The sequence below is a fragment of the Anarhichas minor genome, unplaced genomic scaffold (genome assembly GCF_050575085.1).
Source record: "Anarhichas minor isolate MPS153535 unplaced genomic scaffold, ASM5057508v1 ptg000090l, whole genome shotgun sequence".
Lineage (NCBI taxonomy): Eukaryota > Metazoa > Chordata > Actinopteri > Perciformes > Anarhichadidae > Anarhichas > Anarhichas minor.
This window is the reverse complement of record NW_027466536.1, coordinates 732,293-748,615: the sequence shown is the minus strand read 5'-3', so window position 1 is coordinate 748,615 and position 16,323 is coordinate 732,293. Positions and strand designations below refer to the sequence as shown.

At 41.4% G+C, this 16,323-nt stretch overlaps 4 protein-coding genes across 4 annotated transcripts in view; 2 read left to right on the top strand and 2 right to left on the bottom strand.

Annotated features, from left to right (window-relative positions):
* Positions 1–1,863: 1,863 nt before the first annotated feature.
* On the bottom strand, positions 1,864–9,355 carry LOC142938868 (putative polypeptide N-acetylgalactosaminyltransferase 8). Its single transcript, XM_076082308.1, has 11 exons — positions 9,187–9,355; positions 8,110–8,449; positions 7,765–7,931; positions 6,587–6,773; positions 5,843–6,040; positions 5,553–5,667; positions 3,052–3,237; positions 2,756–2,893; positions 2,482–2,574; positions 2,211–2,381; positions 1,864–1,983 (listed from the first exon to the last, which is right to left on the bottom strand). Exons 1-11 carry the CDS (start codon positions 9,353–9,355, stop codon positions 1,864–1,866), a joined length of 1,884 nt encoding a protein of 627 aa, XP_075938423.1.
* A 1,580-nt stretch (positions 9,356–10,935) lies between these two features.
* Positions 10,936–11,346, bottom strand: LOC142938871 (histone H3). The gene has a single exon (XM_076082312.1). The coding sequence runs from the start codon at positions 11,344–11,346 to the stop codon at positions 10,936–10,938; it is 411 nt and encodes a 136-aa protein (XP_075938427.1).
* A 368-nt stretch (positions 11,347–11,714) lies between these two features.
* Positions 11,715–16,323, top strand: part of LOC142938869 (uncharacterized) — a 37,990-nt gene continuing 33,381 nt past the window's right edge. Inside the window, exon 1 of the mRNA XM_076082309.1 lies at positions 11,715–12,097. Within this exon, the coding sequence (XP_075938424.1) occupies positions 11,715–12,097 (383 nt within the window). The remainder of the gene's footprint in view (positions 12,098–16,323) is intronic.
* On the top strand, positions 14,941–15,559 carry LOC142938876 (histone H2B-like). The gene has a single exon (XM_076082317.1). The coding sequence runs from the start codon at positions 14,948–14,950 to the stop codon at positions 15,320–15,322; it is 375 nt and encodes a 124-aa protein (XP_075938432.1). The 5' UTR covers positions 14,941–14,947; the 3' UTR covers positions 15,323–15,559.

Sequence of the window (16,323 nt, the reverse complement as noted above, 5' to 3'; positions counted from 1 at the left end):
ATCAGATACTTTAAGACTTTTACTCAAGTAGTATTCTAATAGGTGACTTTTTACTTTTACTGGAGTAGTTTTCCAGTAAGGTATCTTTACTTTTACTCAAGTATGGCTTTTGAGTACTTTATACACCACTGGTTTCTTCGTCATCCTCATGGAAACTCTGGACATCCTGCGGGAACGTTGAGTCTTCCACGTCTTGCCACCTATGCAGCTTTTAGACATGACAGGCTAGAGCTTCCCTTTTTTTGAAAAATAATTCAAACAACCAGTTTTATAAACCATTTTTATTTCCAAATAATAATAAAAAAGGACAATGATCAATATTTCAAAATATTTAAACGTACGCCTTCGTCTGAGCACAACAAAACAAAGCTTTGTTGGCCTCCACTGAGGTGTGCTGGAAATAAAAAGACTACTAACCCCCATGTAAATCCATCAACTAAGTCCCAAATATAGGTATCCCTCTTCTAGACACTAGAGGGGACAAGGCTCCCCAGAAGAAATGAAGGCTGTGGGTAATTGTAGTCTTAGAACACATCAAGATCATTTTTCACACTCAATGTAATGAACTAATACATTTACACAGATAGTTAATTTACCTCTAAACAAGTTGACTCTTGCCTAACTTTTCAGATACATAAGTAACAAGACAAACCTTTAATAATTTAAACCTTTTGGGAACTCAGTCATCCACAAAGCCGTCTTTGTAGAAGTCCGCACCTCTGTACTGCTGTTTACTCTTCTGAGCACTTTCATTGTTTTCTTAATCCAGTGTTATGCCGTCATTGACCTTTATTCCTATTTACTTTTCCTTTACCATATGATCTGTGTTTGACTTTCTCTGCCTAGAGGCTACTTCTGTAACAGATGATAATGCACAGTAGTAAGTAGTAAGTATAGATAGGTTACTAAGAAAAACATTTACATTATATTTTGAAACCTGAGATTCACCCAGCAGCCCCAAACATATTGCATAAAACTGCTTTCAGATGTAGCATTTGTAATAACTGGCCAGTTGTTATAGAACTAAAACCTTAAAGTTACATTTCATCATTGCAATGATGCATCTAACTAACAGCATTTATTGTTTTATGTCCACTTCTGCCATGGAGGGAAGCAGGCAGACACAACTTTATTTAAACAGCAAAACAAACAACGCTTAAACTCTTCTCTTTTGCGTTGCCCTATGTTTTAATACGTACAAAACATTAACACTAGCTTTTATGCTTAAATAGAACATAATATGGTGTCCTTGAGTGGAAAGATTAAAGGGAGGAAAAAAAGGATTAACTTGCATTTCTAAGTTGCGTAAAAGTGTGTATGTCCTTTATAAGCAGCCTGAGGTAAGATGCTATTAGTCAATGTGATCCCAGCAATGCTCTTTTCCACACAATACCTGTAATATAGACCGACTGGGAGACAGCTTGCATTTCATCCGATCAGCACAGTAGCAACAACAGACAGACAAACTTAACCAGTCATAAATGTTGATCTTGAAACATGAAAGGAATAGAACTAAATGTATTTTACTCTTGTACTTTGAATACCAACGGCATTTTAACAGTCTACTGATCCAATAAGATTTTTTTACACCACTTGAGTTTAGTAAGGTCAACCAAAAAATGACATCCATTCATAAGATGTTGAGCAAATTGCCAAAGTTGAGTTTTTAGGGAAATGTAATTTCAAAAAAAAGATTTACAAAATATCTCAAATAGAGAAGCTTTCACCGTCTAATTTCACTGACTTTCTTTTACATTTAACACATACAGGTGATATTATCCACTGACCTATGAGCAGAGAAGTGCAATTCTTGTTGGCCACACACACACACACACACACACACACACACACACACACACACTTTTAAAAGGGCTTGATTATGTGTTGGATTTTCCATCTTTGGCCAGAGCATTCCTGTATTAGAAGTTTGCTGTTTTTAATCTCCAGACATCTTTTTGTCTCTCTGCTCCTCATTTCTTTGCCCTAGAAAAGACAGGTGTAAAAATTTAATAATAGGGATGCACAGTACGTCATCTTAAAACATTCAGACAACCACAGTCAATACTTTGAGCTATGAGTCACCCTAAACGCATCCTCTCTCTAATTTCAAACACTGACTTTCACCAACTATTTTACTGAGATAAAACTTCCTCTTCCTTGACTTTCATATACTTTGCTTTGTGTTTTGACAATAGTTGAACTTGTAGTACCTGAGTGAAGTCCCAGTAAATCCCCATTCCTTTCTGCACAGCCTCTTTGCAGTTGTAAAGGCCAGGCTCTGTATCTTTTTTCCCAACGTCAGTTAAACACTGGTTGTCATTGTACCTATGGGACTTGATGCCGCCGATATAAAGCTCACCGTTTGAGCGATAATAGGTGACCTGAAAAATATTTATTAAAAGTTAAGCAGCAAGCAGATTGGGCGTTTAAATAAGACAACAAATTTTTTGAGAGACAACCCTTTTAAGCTGCTTCACTTACTTGAGGTGCATAGTAGTGGCAGACGTAGGCGATGGGTGTCTGACCTGGTACTGGGCCTCGGTCTAAGCACATATCAGCATCAAGATTCTTCAGCTATAAAAGGGGAAGTTCATCATTTCTCAAACCCAGAGAAAATATTGACCACTATTGCACATGGTAGTGAATCATTAGAAAATACATTCATGTGGCACTGCATGTGGCTGTGACACACCCACTGCACACCCCTGTACTGCCTCTAGTACACAAACAAAGCATGAGATAAAACTGAGCTTACTCCTCCGTAAGCAAGTAGGTTGTCCAAGGGATCCAATTTGGGATACACATTTTCCAGGTACCATTTGAAAGGTTTGCATTTTAACGTTTCCCTGAGTTTTTTCCTCTCTGAGATGTCCCCGATGTCAATTCCGTGATTCTGCAGAGAATATGGAGTGACATGTTTGTGATATTGTAACTTAAGAAATTCAAATGCGCTCATAACTAATGATGTATGGACTCTTGGATGTTCATCCTGCACCCTGTGTGGAGAAGCATGCAGCATGCCAAGAAACGGCATCATCGTTTTTGTTCTACCTCGAATGGCACGTTCCACGCCAAGTTTACGTTGTGTTTGTATTCATCCATCCAGATTTCTGCTACCCTCAGGGCGTTTCTCCTCATGGCTTGGCTCAGGTCAGGCACGTAGGGCTTGTGGGCCCTCTCGATGTGAGCGATCTTGGAGCATGGAACTACTTCAATACTGCCTCCACATGTCCACACCTGCATGAGCAAAGTAAGAGCTCATACAATAAAACTGAATGATCAATTGTGTCAATGCAAGAGCTACTTAAAAGTTTACAAAATGTGGGCAAGCAAGCAAAGCAAAGTGGATGCTAGCTGTAGCGTCAATCTTCCCAACCCAGGCTGTCAGCAAGAAAGTGCGTGACACTCAGTGTGGTGTCTCCACTGTGCTACGATACCTGCATCGCATAGCTGTTTTCAGTTTGGCTATGTATACAGTAGACTGTATCTGTCTTTATCGAACAAACCACAATTTAATAAATTAAGTTCTGTTCCCTGCAGTAATTTTGCACGCAAAATCTATATGAAAACGAACTTAATATATGCACAGCAGTGGTGGGCCGCCAGGGCCAGCTAAGCCTTCTTTGCTGGCCTAAACAGAATCACAAAGTTATAGCTGTTTTATAGTTTAATCATTTTTCACAAATATACTACATGTATTATAATTTTTTTTTTCCCATTAGCTTATTTTCTCATTGCACAGCTCCTGTCCTCCTCTGTTGCTCTGCTTCCAGCCTGCAGCGCTGCTTCCAGCACAGCTTGTTTTAAGTAGAGCTTTTATCCAATCAGATTCAGCCCCTATATTGCTATGTAAGGAGAGAGGCCCGATGCCCGCTAGAGAGCCTTTGCAGTTTAAGTAAATGGGGACGATATTGTTCATTGTCATAGTCTTCAACCAATCAGATCTTTAGTTTGACATGTTGGGCGTATTCTTTGACGTGCCTTTGGCACCGATGCGTGGTAGCCTTCTAAATACGTCTGCATTAACGTGCGCCGTGATTGGTCAGTGGACGAGCGCATGACTAATGTGAAATTGAAGGAAGCTGGCAGAAGTTAGTTGAAGTAGTAAGAGTTCAAATTGAAAGATATGGAAGAAATGATAACATTATAACAGCAGCCCTGACTCAGCCAGGAAAAGTATTTGTATGAACGGTGTTCCTGGCTGACAGCGTCGCACATTTTATGGCTGGGAATGTGTTTCATTTTAACTGAGCGTCTTGGTGTTTGGGCTACGCTACGCTAACCTGAGGACGCCATAGCACGGCAGGACACTACGGTGCTTTTGAAAACTTTTGGAGAAACCCGAGTGGATCTACAGATCAACGAACACGTTCGCAGGGAAACGGAGCTCCGGTCCGCGGCGGTCGCAGCGGAGGTGGGATCCCGGCCCCGCTGCGAACCGGCCGCCACAGACCGGCGGAATACAACTGGGGAGGCTCGACTGTCACTGGCGTCCATGAATCGAGAAGGACTTCTTACTGGAACTGAAACGATGTACTGGGATTAAACTCTTCGCCAATAAAGAAAGGAGGATGGACTTTGTCTTTAAGTGAACAGCATTCGGTAAGTGACAAACTGCGTTTGTTTTTTTACATCTGCAGTAACGTTACTACTGTTCATTTGTCTATCGTGTCGTTTTTATGAATAATATTTGAATGGCTTGTGCTCTTGTGTGGTAGAATGCGTGGATCCGCTGCAGGTTTGCTGGATTGATGTGTCATGCTTTGTTGTCATATAAATATATGTGACTGGTTCTTATGACTTTGTTGTTGCCATTGTGTTAATTTTGCTGATTTTGACTGTAGAAGGCCCAGGTATAAAATGCACGGCCCGCCACAGTATAATAAGATATCAATGACGCTCTGTTCTGCAATTCTTTAATCATGCTATTTGATGTTTTCTTGGGTTTCTACAAACGATGATGATAATTACATTGGTGGTGCACTCCACAGCTGATGAATGTCTGTAGTCCAGCCTTTTTCCTCTGCGCTGTGGTGTGCAGAGAGCGCTATTGAAATATTGAGCAGAATTTGATTTGAGATTTGAGTGAATAGGCTCACTCGCACAGGCACAAATAAAACTGCTAGTTTGAATGTTTACGATAATGCGGATCTATAAGTCACATGCGATATGAAGCAAAATCAAATCATTGCACATTTAAGAATTCCTCTCACTTTTAATTTTTACAATCTGGCTTCAATTCACCACCTCACCATCTGCGTCGCCAATTGCCCCCTTTTCCATAACGTGTGTATGCATGTGTGCTCTACAGGTGCGCACATTCTCCCGTCGAGTTAGTTTTTATAGATCATAACTTTTCCCATGGTTTTTCAGGCCCGTTTTGTGCGAAAGACACGGTTGTAAATGACACCCCTAGTCATTTCACAGAGTGAGAGGGGTAACTGTACTGAAGCCAGGATCTGCACTCTTTCTTGCTGAAAGTTGGCCTGGGACTGCGTCATAAGGTGTAAGATTTGTTAGATGTGCATGTTAGATAGGTGATGCTTACTCACACGAATTCCCAGCTCAACATTTTCTCCACCGTACACTTTCATGCCTTCATCGAGGACTCCAATTTCTCCTAGATACTTCCTGTCAGCTACCAGGATCCCCATGACAGATGGACTTCTGAGGTGAAAGAAGACAACGGTCGCAACTGTGTAATTTACATCAGTATTAGCATTAAAAGTCAAGCTTTTAGATAATCAAGAACGCCTCATCCAAGATACGATTAATGAGACCATGGTGTCATATTTGTTTGACACAAATTGGAACAAGACTTACTGATTTCACTTTAACTTACTTTCCAGGCAACGAGCCGTCTCCGAGTTTGTAATAGTCGTCCGAAAACCCCTCATACATGCACCATAAAGCCCAGTCGAAGGCGTGTGCAGATGGAAGGTATTCATCAACCTTGAGGTCATCAAAGTTGACTTTGTCGAACACTGGGGACGTCACCACCGTTCGGTCACCTTTGATCTGTGTCAGCAAGGGTTCGGCCCTGCACGAGGAGAATGGAAGAGAAGCGGTTCTCACATCACTGTACCCTTCTGACATTTACTTAGCAAACAGTTAGACCACTGGTTCAATACTTCTCTGTCTCTTTCCTCAAAAGGACTGTAACTTTTGAATGCGAGGTGGTGTGTATTGTCAAGAGCCAGACAGTCCTTTGTTATTTCATGGTTTATGTAGATATATCTTTCCAAACATGCAGAACAAACAAAGTATGTTTGTTTTTAATTATTTGATCTCCCGTGAACCTAAGTTTGATTTTTACCCAACCTAAGTCAACATTGGTAGAGCACTTAAAAGGTGGAGAGAGTTTTAGACTGGAACATTTTCAACAGTGATGCAGAGGTCAAGCGGTTTATTTTTTTGCTTAACCTCATTTTCAAAAATCAGCTTGCCATACTATTGCACTACAAATGACTCTGTGACTAGAAGGTTGCGCGTCTGAGTAGAACTCACCTATCCCTTATTACCACCACTGCAATTTCCTTGTGCAAGACCTGATTGCCTCAGGATTTATTTTTTGCCGCATTCTTACCACAGCTCATGGACTTCAATGTGCGTGTCCAGGATGGCCACCACGTCAGCAGTAGCAGCCCTCCATCCAGAAACCCTGGCATATGCAAGGCCTCGCTGCTCACTGTGCCTCACTCTTGTAAAACGGAGACTCGGGTTCTGCTGCTCGATCATCTTCACGTACGCGTCAAGGTCCCCCTTCAAGTCGTCTGAATTGAGAGGAAAATGTGGGCTATATGTTATGTAGTTCCAAGTAAGTTCAGGCATGGCAGAGATAACAGTGTGCACACTGATTACCCAGAATGCAAAGCAGATTTGAGAAGATTTTGAGAGGGAGTCACAGTTCTGATCATAGACATGCCTCACATGCTCACAAACTACAGTAAGCTATTTAAATTACATTTTTAACATTGATGTTGTAATGGTTTCATTATACTGAAAGGTGTTTCTGATGTTTTATTTCACTCGTTGCCTGTAAGCAAGTTAGGATGGACAAAAAAAAAAGAGAAACAACATTCAATATATGGCAATCCAGTGCCACACATCCACAGCCTTGAATTGACTAAATGCAGGGCCATTGGGTTACATCGTACTGGGGTTTATGTGCCCATGCTAATTTTATTTTTACTTTAATCCTTCCTGTAAACAGCATTCATTTTCCGAATCCAATGCAGACAGCTATTGTTCCGTTGCTATGGTCATATGGTAATTACAGTCAAAGCCAGAGAGGGGACACAAACGTTCCTCAGTCCAGCTTTAATTGGTGGACTTTAGACGTGCTAGAGGGCAGATATTTTTTAAGCTTTGTCAAGTCTTCATGCTAAAATAAGCTAAACAGCTGTTGTCTGTAGTTTCATATTTTACCATACAGATGCAACAGTGGTCTCAATCTTCTCATTAAAATCTTGGCAAATAAGAGAGCAAATAAGCGAACTTCTCAAAATGAAAAAATTCATTTGACAAACCAAACCGCATTCTGTGGGATTTACAAGACTGCTGAAAGAAGTAGATACTTTCAAAATGTAAATTACAGTCACAAAGTAACACAGAATACACACCACAGATTAGAACAGCATCCAAAAATATTTGGTTAAAAACTTGCCTCAGGCCAACCTTCCTCAAATTATTTTAGCCTATACAAACATTAGATGAGCTCATGTTTACAATCTGCACAATCTGAATCATTTGCAGCCAACCAACCATAGGAGCTGTTGTCATCCACCAACATTATTTCCTTCAGCAGGTTTTTAGGGGTGCGGTCGATGATGCTGCGCAGAGCCCTTTCGATGACGGACAGGGCCTCATTCAGGTAGATCAACACCACTCCAAGACTTGGCAGGTCCTTTGGGTAACTCTTTTTAAGACACCTATTCACAAGCAGAAGGATTTCTCACACCATCTTTCCATTAGTGAGCTGTGTCTAAAGACAAACCATGTCAACTGGAAGGTGAAGGATGGTCAGCAAACATAGATTCATCTAGACCTTTTGTGTACAAAGTGGAATGGCAGGTTTGGCATAAATGACAATGATAAATTGTAGCCTACCTTTTATCCCTGGTGTCTGGGAGAGCTCGATCTAGAGGAAGGCGATCACTGAGGAAAACGTTGTATCCGTACTTCTCATACAAACCCTGCGCCTCTCTTTGGTCGTCCTCAGACAGATTTTCCCCCCACGTCTTGAACAGGACAGAGTCTGGGAACAGTTTATTGGACTTTTTCTCTTTGGGGGCCTTCTGTTGGTCTTGCATCTTTGCTTCAGGTTGCTGTGGCTGCTTTTTGACTGATGGCTGTTCGACCTCTGCAGCTTTTCTCTGTCTGCCTCTGTCCTCTTCAAGCATTTTCTGCATGCTTTTCTGCTTTTCCTCAAAAGCTTGGAGTACATTGACTTGACAAAAGGATGACAGGGACACAGTGAAATCAGCTAGAGGCATGACCACCTTTTGTAGAAAATAGTGGACTATAGTTTTTCAAAATCAAAATCTTTCTTGAGATTCGTGTTCTCTTCATTGATTCTACACAAAAATAACATTTTATTGACATCCAGAGGGAAGTTAAGCATTAGTGTAGGAGCCATTAGTTCTGTCTGTGTATTATATCAGCACACAAAAGAGACTAAATAAAGACTTCAGGAAAAATACATAAAACACAATAATCAATATAACATAGACAAGATAATGGAGAGAATGGATTGTTCCATTTATAAACTCATAAATTGTGCACTTAAATTTGACCTCATTAATAGACAGCAGACTGCAAGAAAAGAAAAGTCACATAGAGGCAATTTAACCTAATATTCAACACCCCAGGGGAGCATTTTTCTTTCTCCAAACAAAAACATTTGTGTCCTACTACATACTAATATTCTTTTAATGTGTCATACTTCTGTCTGCTAACATGCAAACGGCTACGCATAAAATACCTTTTGTTGTATACAGTGAATTTACATTTGAATCCTTTCGCTTAACTTTCTTACAATGTCTGATCAAATCAAACTGAACCAAACTTCCTTGCCATTTCACCATCTTCATTTGAAGTGAAAAGGTGACATTCAACCTTATAAAAACGAAATAAAACAGAGTAACATGTACACTGGAAGAAAGGTAAACCATTGCTTCAACTCACAGAGATTGCTGATGTTTGTTGCCATGTCTGAAAAAATTCTGATAATACGCGGTGAGTCCAGTTCTTTGTCAGTAGGCTCATATCCCCTGTTTAGAAACATGCCCACGTAGAAGACGAGCCCGATCCCCCCCAAAGTGAGGACTACCCGCTTTAACCCTGCTGCCCTCATGCTGAAAAAAACACCGACTGATCCCACAGCATGAGAATAAAAAACGACAGAGATACCTTCTTTGGTTTAAAGGCGGAGGGAGGACAGGTCTGACCTTTGTTCCCTCTGATGTAAATAGTATTTGAATGGACCGTGCCCTGGAGTGTGTGGCGGAATGCCTGTTTTAGCGCCGCAGTTTTGCTTGAGTGTGCAGAGGCCCGTTGAATCGTGTTATTTGGGTTTTATGTTATTCTATCTGCTTTGTTGTCATATAAATATATGTGACTGGTTCTTGTGAGTTTGTTCTTGTCATTGTGTTAATGACATTGATTTTGACAATATGCATTGCCTGTTAATGACGAAGCATCCCGTCATGCTGGCGTCATAATGAGGTTGGAGGTGGTTCAACTGTAGTAGGAGAGCACTGAAAGCCCAGGTATGAAATACACAGCCCGCCATGCACTGCTATAATGTATTGTATTACAGACCATTGTTGTGAGAAGAAACATGTGCACCTTGTTAGACTGCTGTATGTAAAAACACTATTTAAAGTTTGTGTTGGCACTGTTCATTTGAGAATGCTTGAACGAGACTTTTATGAGGTGGAAAGTCATGATGTTGAAGCACTCTAAACACAGCCCAGAGGATAATCCTGCAAAATGATTGTTATTCATTCTTTTTATTTTATGTAGAATATAAAAGTGCAAACAGGAAATAAACTTGACGGATTTCACATGTGATAGCTTCGTGGTGTTACTGTCATGACAACAGAGCAATAAAGTCAAAGCTCAGAGTAAATCAACTCGTTTTACAGTCAGACTCTCACACATCTCAACGCTACAGCCTGACACATTCACCCAAATAGTTTAAGCCTTTATTTACATAAATACAATGATATAATGAATCATTATGTACAAATAATTCAGTTCAATTGTGGCAGAAATGATTTAATCACAACCATGTATTATGTTCATTATTCATAATTTGTGTTTATGCATTATTCATTTAGCTCACTTTAATTGATCGCTGGAGCAAACGCGTTCGAAAACGCGCAACTTCTACTTTGAAGGTGAGCGGTCTGTTTCTGACTCACTTTACTCAATTTTCATAATTCAAGTATTAGGGCGACTGTGGCTAAGTGGATAGCAGGGCCGTCTTTCAATCAGAGGGTCGGCGGTTCCCGGCTCCGGCTCTGCTAGTCGCATGTCGATGTGACACTTAACCCCAAAATTGCTCCCGTAGTTGTACCTTCGGTGTAGAAATGTGATAGACTCTGAATTTTAAGTCGCTTTGGATCAAAGCGTCTGCTAAATGACTGTAATGTAATATTATAATTCGGTGCGCTAAGTTGCATTGCGCGTGTTCATTCGATGAGACAACATTATTATACTTCGTGCACGGACTAAATGTATTTAAGAGGTTCGGGGATGTAGCCTTCAAATATTTAGGTTGTAGAAAATACTGGTACAGAAGGACTTTATTGACGATTGATTTGTTGTCATTGATGGTAAAACATGAGTTTGCAGAAGAGGAATGAGCTCTTCAGAGAGAGTGAGGTGGCTCTTAAAAGAGCCGTTGTGGTTTGTGGATCAGCAGACAGTTTAAGCTCGCTCTCCGCGGATGCGACGGGCCAGTTGGATGTCTTTGGGCATGATGGTGACCCTCTTGGCGTGGATGGCGCACAGGTTGGTGTCCTCGAACAGGCCGACCAGGTAAGCCTCACTAGACTCCTGCAGAGCCATAACAGCGGAGCTCTGGAAGCGCAGGTCGGTCTTGAAGTCCTGAGCGATTTCTCTCACCAGACGCTGGAAGGGCAGCTTGCGGATCAGCAGCTCCGTGGATTTCTGGTAGCGACGGATCTCTCTCAGAGCCACGGTACCGGGCCTGTAACGGTGAGGCTTCTTCACGCCGCCGGTGGCCGGGGCGCTCTTACGGGCAGCCTTGGTGGCCAGCTGCTTCCTGGGGGCTTTGCCTCCGGTGGATTTACGAGCGGTCTGCTTGGTTCTTGCCATGACTTCTTCTTCTTTCTCTGATCAGGAGGAACATGCAGTCAGAGAGGAGACACGCTGCTCTTAAACTGTGGGACCGGCTGTGAAATGGTGACGCAGCTTCAGACCTCCGGCTCCTGATTGGTGAGGGCTCCTCCTGGAGCTCAGCCCCGCCCAGAGCAGCGACCCACCGCCCGAGTCTCCGCTGCTCACTGGCGGAAAATGCTTTCAAATTGCCCGCCAAAATGTAGAATGGTCCGCCCTCTGTTCTTCTGCTGGAAGCCTCTTTTCTGGTTGGTCTGTTTGTCAGGAAACGTCCCGCGCGCTCCGCGGACGTATAAAAGAGGGTTTCGGTTGTTGGTCAACGTTCATTTCTCTAAAAGCATCTAACGATGAGTGCCAGAGGGAAAACCGGAGGGAAAGCCAGAGCTAAGGCCAAGACCCGCTCCTCTCGTGCTGGGCTCCAGTTCCCAGTCGGTCGTGTTCACAGGCTGCTGCGCAAAGGAAACTATGCGCATCGTGTCGGTGCCGGCGCCCCCGTCTACCTGGCGGCTGTGCTGGAGTACCTGACCGCTGAGATCCTGGAGTTGGCTGGAAACGCTGCCCGCGACAACAAGAAGTCTCGTATCATCCCCCGTCACCTGCAGCTGGCTGTCCGCAACGACGAGGAGCTCAACAAGCTGCTGGGCGGAGTGACCATCGCTCAGGGCGGCGTGCTGCCCAACATCCAGGCTGTTCTGCTGCCCAAGAAGACCGAGAAGGCCGCCAAGTCCAAGTAAACCTGGAGCCTCTTTGACTGCTGGAACCAGAACCTCAAAGGCTCTTTTAAGAGCCAAACACTCCTGATAAAGAGCTTTGTATTCATGCTTCTCTGTTCAACAACAAAAACATACTACTATTTTAAAAACATCGCCGCATAAATATGGTTAATTGCATATTTAGACTAAAGTATATTAATTGGGGTTATTGATATAAAGTTGAGCCCAACAGTAGTTATTCCTGAGGCTGAGGTCACTTTGACACAAACTTTAGTTTAGGTCTCATTTTCTCTTTTTTTCTGTCAGTTTTGGAAAAACATTGAAACATTACAACCATGTCAAATACATGATTTTAGACCACAAAGTCTACATGTAAAGCTGTTTAATGTTTTTCAGGGCTGTAATTACCAATGATTTATTTATGAAGATTATTTTCTGAAACAAGCAATTGTCAGAAAATGAAAACTAACCAGAAATTTGTCCTGAAATGAAAAACACCTGTGGCTTTTCCTTTCTGTGTGCAGGTATAACAGTTTATTTTATTATTATTTTTTTTAACTTTATTTAATTTATATCAGATCTAGAGTTCCACAAATACATACATGGTTCACGAGTATACAAACATAAGAACACAAAGACAGATGCAAGAAAAGTGCTGTGTGCTTGGGTCAAAAGTCTAACAAATGCCACGGGAGGGACTGGCTCTTATCAATAGTTCTCCTTCTCCTGAGTTCAGTGACGACATGTTTCACCACCATGTTGCCGTCCATTACAGTCTGTTGTATTACCATTATACATCTGGTTTTCCAGATTTTAAAACATGTGATGCTGACAATGAGCTGGTAAAGTTCTCTTTGTTTAACGGACATCTTCTCATCAAACAGAGCAAACATCACAGATTTATAGTTCACATTGAACACTAGGCCGAGGCCTTGAAGTGAGGCCCAGACCTGTTGCCCTCTGTAGCAGTCTATGAACAGGTGATTTTGTATTTTGTCCTCGTTACAATGCATCATGGGACATTTTTTCGTGGTGACATAACAGCTCCATGACACAGTGGCTCTTACAGCGAGTCTATTCATTGCCATGAGCCATCGGACATCTCTGATGCTCTCCGAGAGATTCTTATCCTTCAATGTTTTTATTACTTCCTCGCCATTTGTCAAATTTGTATATTTAACGAGTCCACCATGTTTAAAATCGTTGATCTTTTTATAGATAGCTTTACTTGGTAGACTCTTCCAGTCGATGCGTAGGTGTTGATAGTGGTTAGTAAAATCTCCGTATAATAACTTGTAGTCAGCGCCCTGTCTCTGTTTCCCCTTTCTCTTCCTCCACATGGAGCCGTCTCCCAACCAGAGTGCGTTTCTGGAGATGGCAGCAGAGACATTTTTAACAAAGGCAATATGTAACCTGACGCCGAGCTCTAGGGCCCCTAACCCACCGTACACTTTACTTTTATACATCAGTTCTCGTTTGGTCACTTCCCTGGTTGTGCCCCAGATTAAGTTCACACACTGTTTATTTAACTGGATGATCATTTTGTTGGATGGAGGAAAAATATTGGATAGAAAAAGTAGTTTAGATAAGATGAAAGTCTTGACTGTATTTACCCTGGATTTGTAATTAGTATTTTTGTTTTCCCATTTTTTCACCTCTTTAATTTCACACAACTTGGTTTCCCAATTTCTTTCACTACTTTTACTGTCACAGAATGTTAAACCCAGTATTTTTATTTCTGGTTTAACAGGTATAACAGTTTACTAGTCTTGTCATACATTTATCAAACACACATACATGCATTAGGATTAGGTATCCTAATGCAATGTAAGGGGGAAGTTTATTTTTTTCTCTTCTCCAACAGAAGCGCAGTAGAAGAAGACAAAAACAGTACTATTTATAGTGTTAAGCTCTGATTTGTAAGTGAACTCATTATGTAAAAATGTTTTCACATAATGTCGCTGTGGAAAGGAAATTGGCAAAAGTAGTGTAGCAACATAGTGACCAATGGTTACAGTTTTATTAGAAGTGTGTTATTAAATTGCAAACAGAGTAAAACAGAACATTAATTTACTTTGGCACACTTGGTAAATGCTTTGGCTACAAGTGTTTATTGTTTCACAGATAGTGCTTCAACAATCACTGTAATAAACTGTAATAACGGAGGTTTTGAAGGGCCGTCCCTCCCTTCACAATAAGCCACAGCAACATTAATTCATCAGCCCTCGTCAATGGACAGCGACTAATAGTAAACATGGTGCCCTGTGTATGTCTGGTAATCATGGATTGTAATATGTTTGAATTAAATAGTTGTTGTGTGGGTGTGTTGAGAGAAGAGGTAACAATTTACATTTTACTGTGCAACCCTGTCTTTTGAAATAAACAAAACGTATTTAACATTTTAAGAACCATTAAAGTTCTTTATTCCAGTGAAGGAGTCGTTGGTAATGAAATCCTTTGTTCTCGGCTCCCTCCAACAATGCCTCTACATAAAGGCAGTTTAGTGCAGTACAAAACCTTTCATCTCTCATAATTACACTATTAGAATAAGCTGCAACTTTTTTTTTTGCTTTACTTACTTACTGTTCCTGTCAGACAATAAATCACGTTTCCACCATTTGTTCCCTCTAGATTAATGTAAACCTGTATGTTTTATAACTTTGTATCACGGAGAGTAATTTAGTCATTCAAACACTAAAGACATCTGCTCACAGGAATGTTTAGGTCTTTGGCGCATGCTCAGTCCCGCTCAGAAGACAGCCAATCCTGTGCAAGCAACAGCACAGTGAAATTTGCATCAAGTTGATATATATAGACCGCCCTGTGCTTCTGGAAGCATCTTTCAGACTCAAAGGAAATCTGAAACCATGCCTGAAGCCACCGTTAAAGCGCCCAAGAAGGGCTCCAAGAAAGCCGTCTCTAAGACCGCCGCAAAGACCGGCAAGAAGAGGCGTAAGAGCAGGAAGGAGAGCTACGCCATCTACGTGTACAAGGTGATGAAGCAGGTCCACCCTGATACCGGCATCTCCTCTAAGGCCATGGGCATCATGAACTGCTTCGTGAGCGACATCTTTGAGCGCATCGCCGGTGAGGCCTCTCGTCTGGCTCACTACAACAAGCGCTCCACCATCACTTCCAGGGAGATCCAGACCGCTGTCCGCCTGCTGCTGCCCGGTGAGCTGGCCAAGCACGCGGTGTCTGAGGGAACCAAGGCTGTGACCAAGTACACCAGCTCCAAGTAAACACCTGATGGAGACCAACAACACAACGGCTCTTTTAAGAGCCACCCACTTCATCTAAAGAGGAGTTCCTGCTGTATTTAAGGTTGAAAGAGGTTCAAATGAATGAATGAATCACAACAATTGGGTAAATAAGTAATTGCACTTAATGTAGAATATACTGTTAATATTGATATGCACAATAACTGCTCAAAGTTTGCAAGTTAGGAGCCTTTCAAAATACATTCGTACACAAACTAAGCTGCACTGTTTTCAACAACCACAGTATCATTCAATTTCAAAACATGGAAACATCACTACTAAGTTTGAGTCAGATCCTTAACTTCCTGTGAGGTGCTCTTCTACTTTACAGATTCTGTCTTGTATATTATCATTCTATGATTGTGTTTTCTGCTGTTACTGACTTACTCAGTCATTAACTTTATATCTGTAGATCAAAGACCTGTTAGTTGTTTGAGTGAGATACGGATCACTAAGTTACATTTAACAGATGGATGGATACTTTATTTAACAAATTTGTTTGTTACAGCAGCAAAAAATATACTAAAGAAATAAAAGTAAGTATAAAAATGCACAATAAATATACAATACAAATATGAAATATAAAAAATGCACAGTATATACAATGAAATATATGGTCTTAGTAGTGCAGAGATTGACCAAACTAACCAGTAGTGCAAATATAGATAAACCATAGCAAACAAACCGTATAGCAGTGTTATATGTTGTATGCATGTCTAGTGGATGATTTATTATAAAGTCTTATTGCAGTTTGCAGGAATGTTCTCCTGAATCTGTCCTTGTGACAGCAGAGCTGGATCAGTCTGTTGGAGAAAGTGCTCCTCTGTCCCTGCAGTAGGTGGTGGAGAGGGTGGTCCGGGTTATCCAATATGGATCATGGTTTCTTCAGTGTCCTCCTCTCCACCACCTCTTCCAGACTGTCCAGTTTGCAGCCAATGATGGAGCCGGCCTTCTTAATCAGTTTAAGTGTCTCCGGCTCCATG

Bases quoted from the DNA above. Each gene is read 5' to 3' on its own strand.
- LOC142938868 (XM_076082308.1), bottom strand. From the start codon at position 9,355: ATGAGGGCAGCAGGGTTAAAGCGGGTAGTCCTCACTTTGGGGGGGATC. The intron at 2,575-2,755 runs GTAAGCTCAGTT...CCCCTTTTATAG, and splicing joins ACCTACTTGCTTACGGAGGA to CTGAAGAATCTTGATGCTGA. The intron at 2,382-2,481 runs GTAAGTGAAGCA...AATATTTTTCAG, and splicing joins GCCACTACTATGCACCTCAA to GTCACCTATTATCGCTCAAA.
- LOC142938871 (XM_076082312.1), bottom strand. From the start codon at position 11,346: ATGGCAAGAACCAAGCAGACCGCTCGTAAATCCACCGGAGGCAAAGCC.
- LOC142938876 (XM_076082317.1), top strand. From the start codon at position 14,948: ATGCCTGAAGCCACCGTTAAAGCGCCCAAGAAGGGCTCCAAGAAAGCC.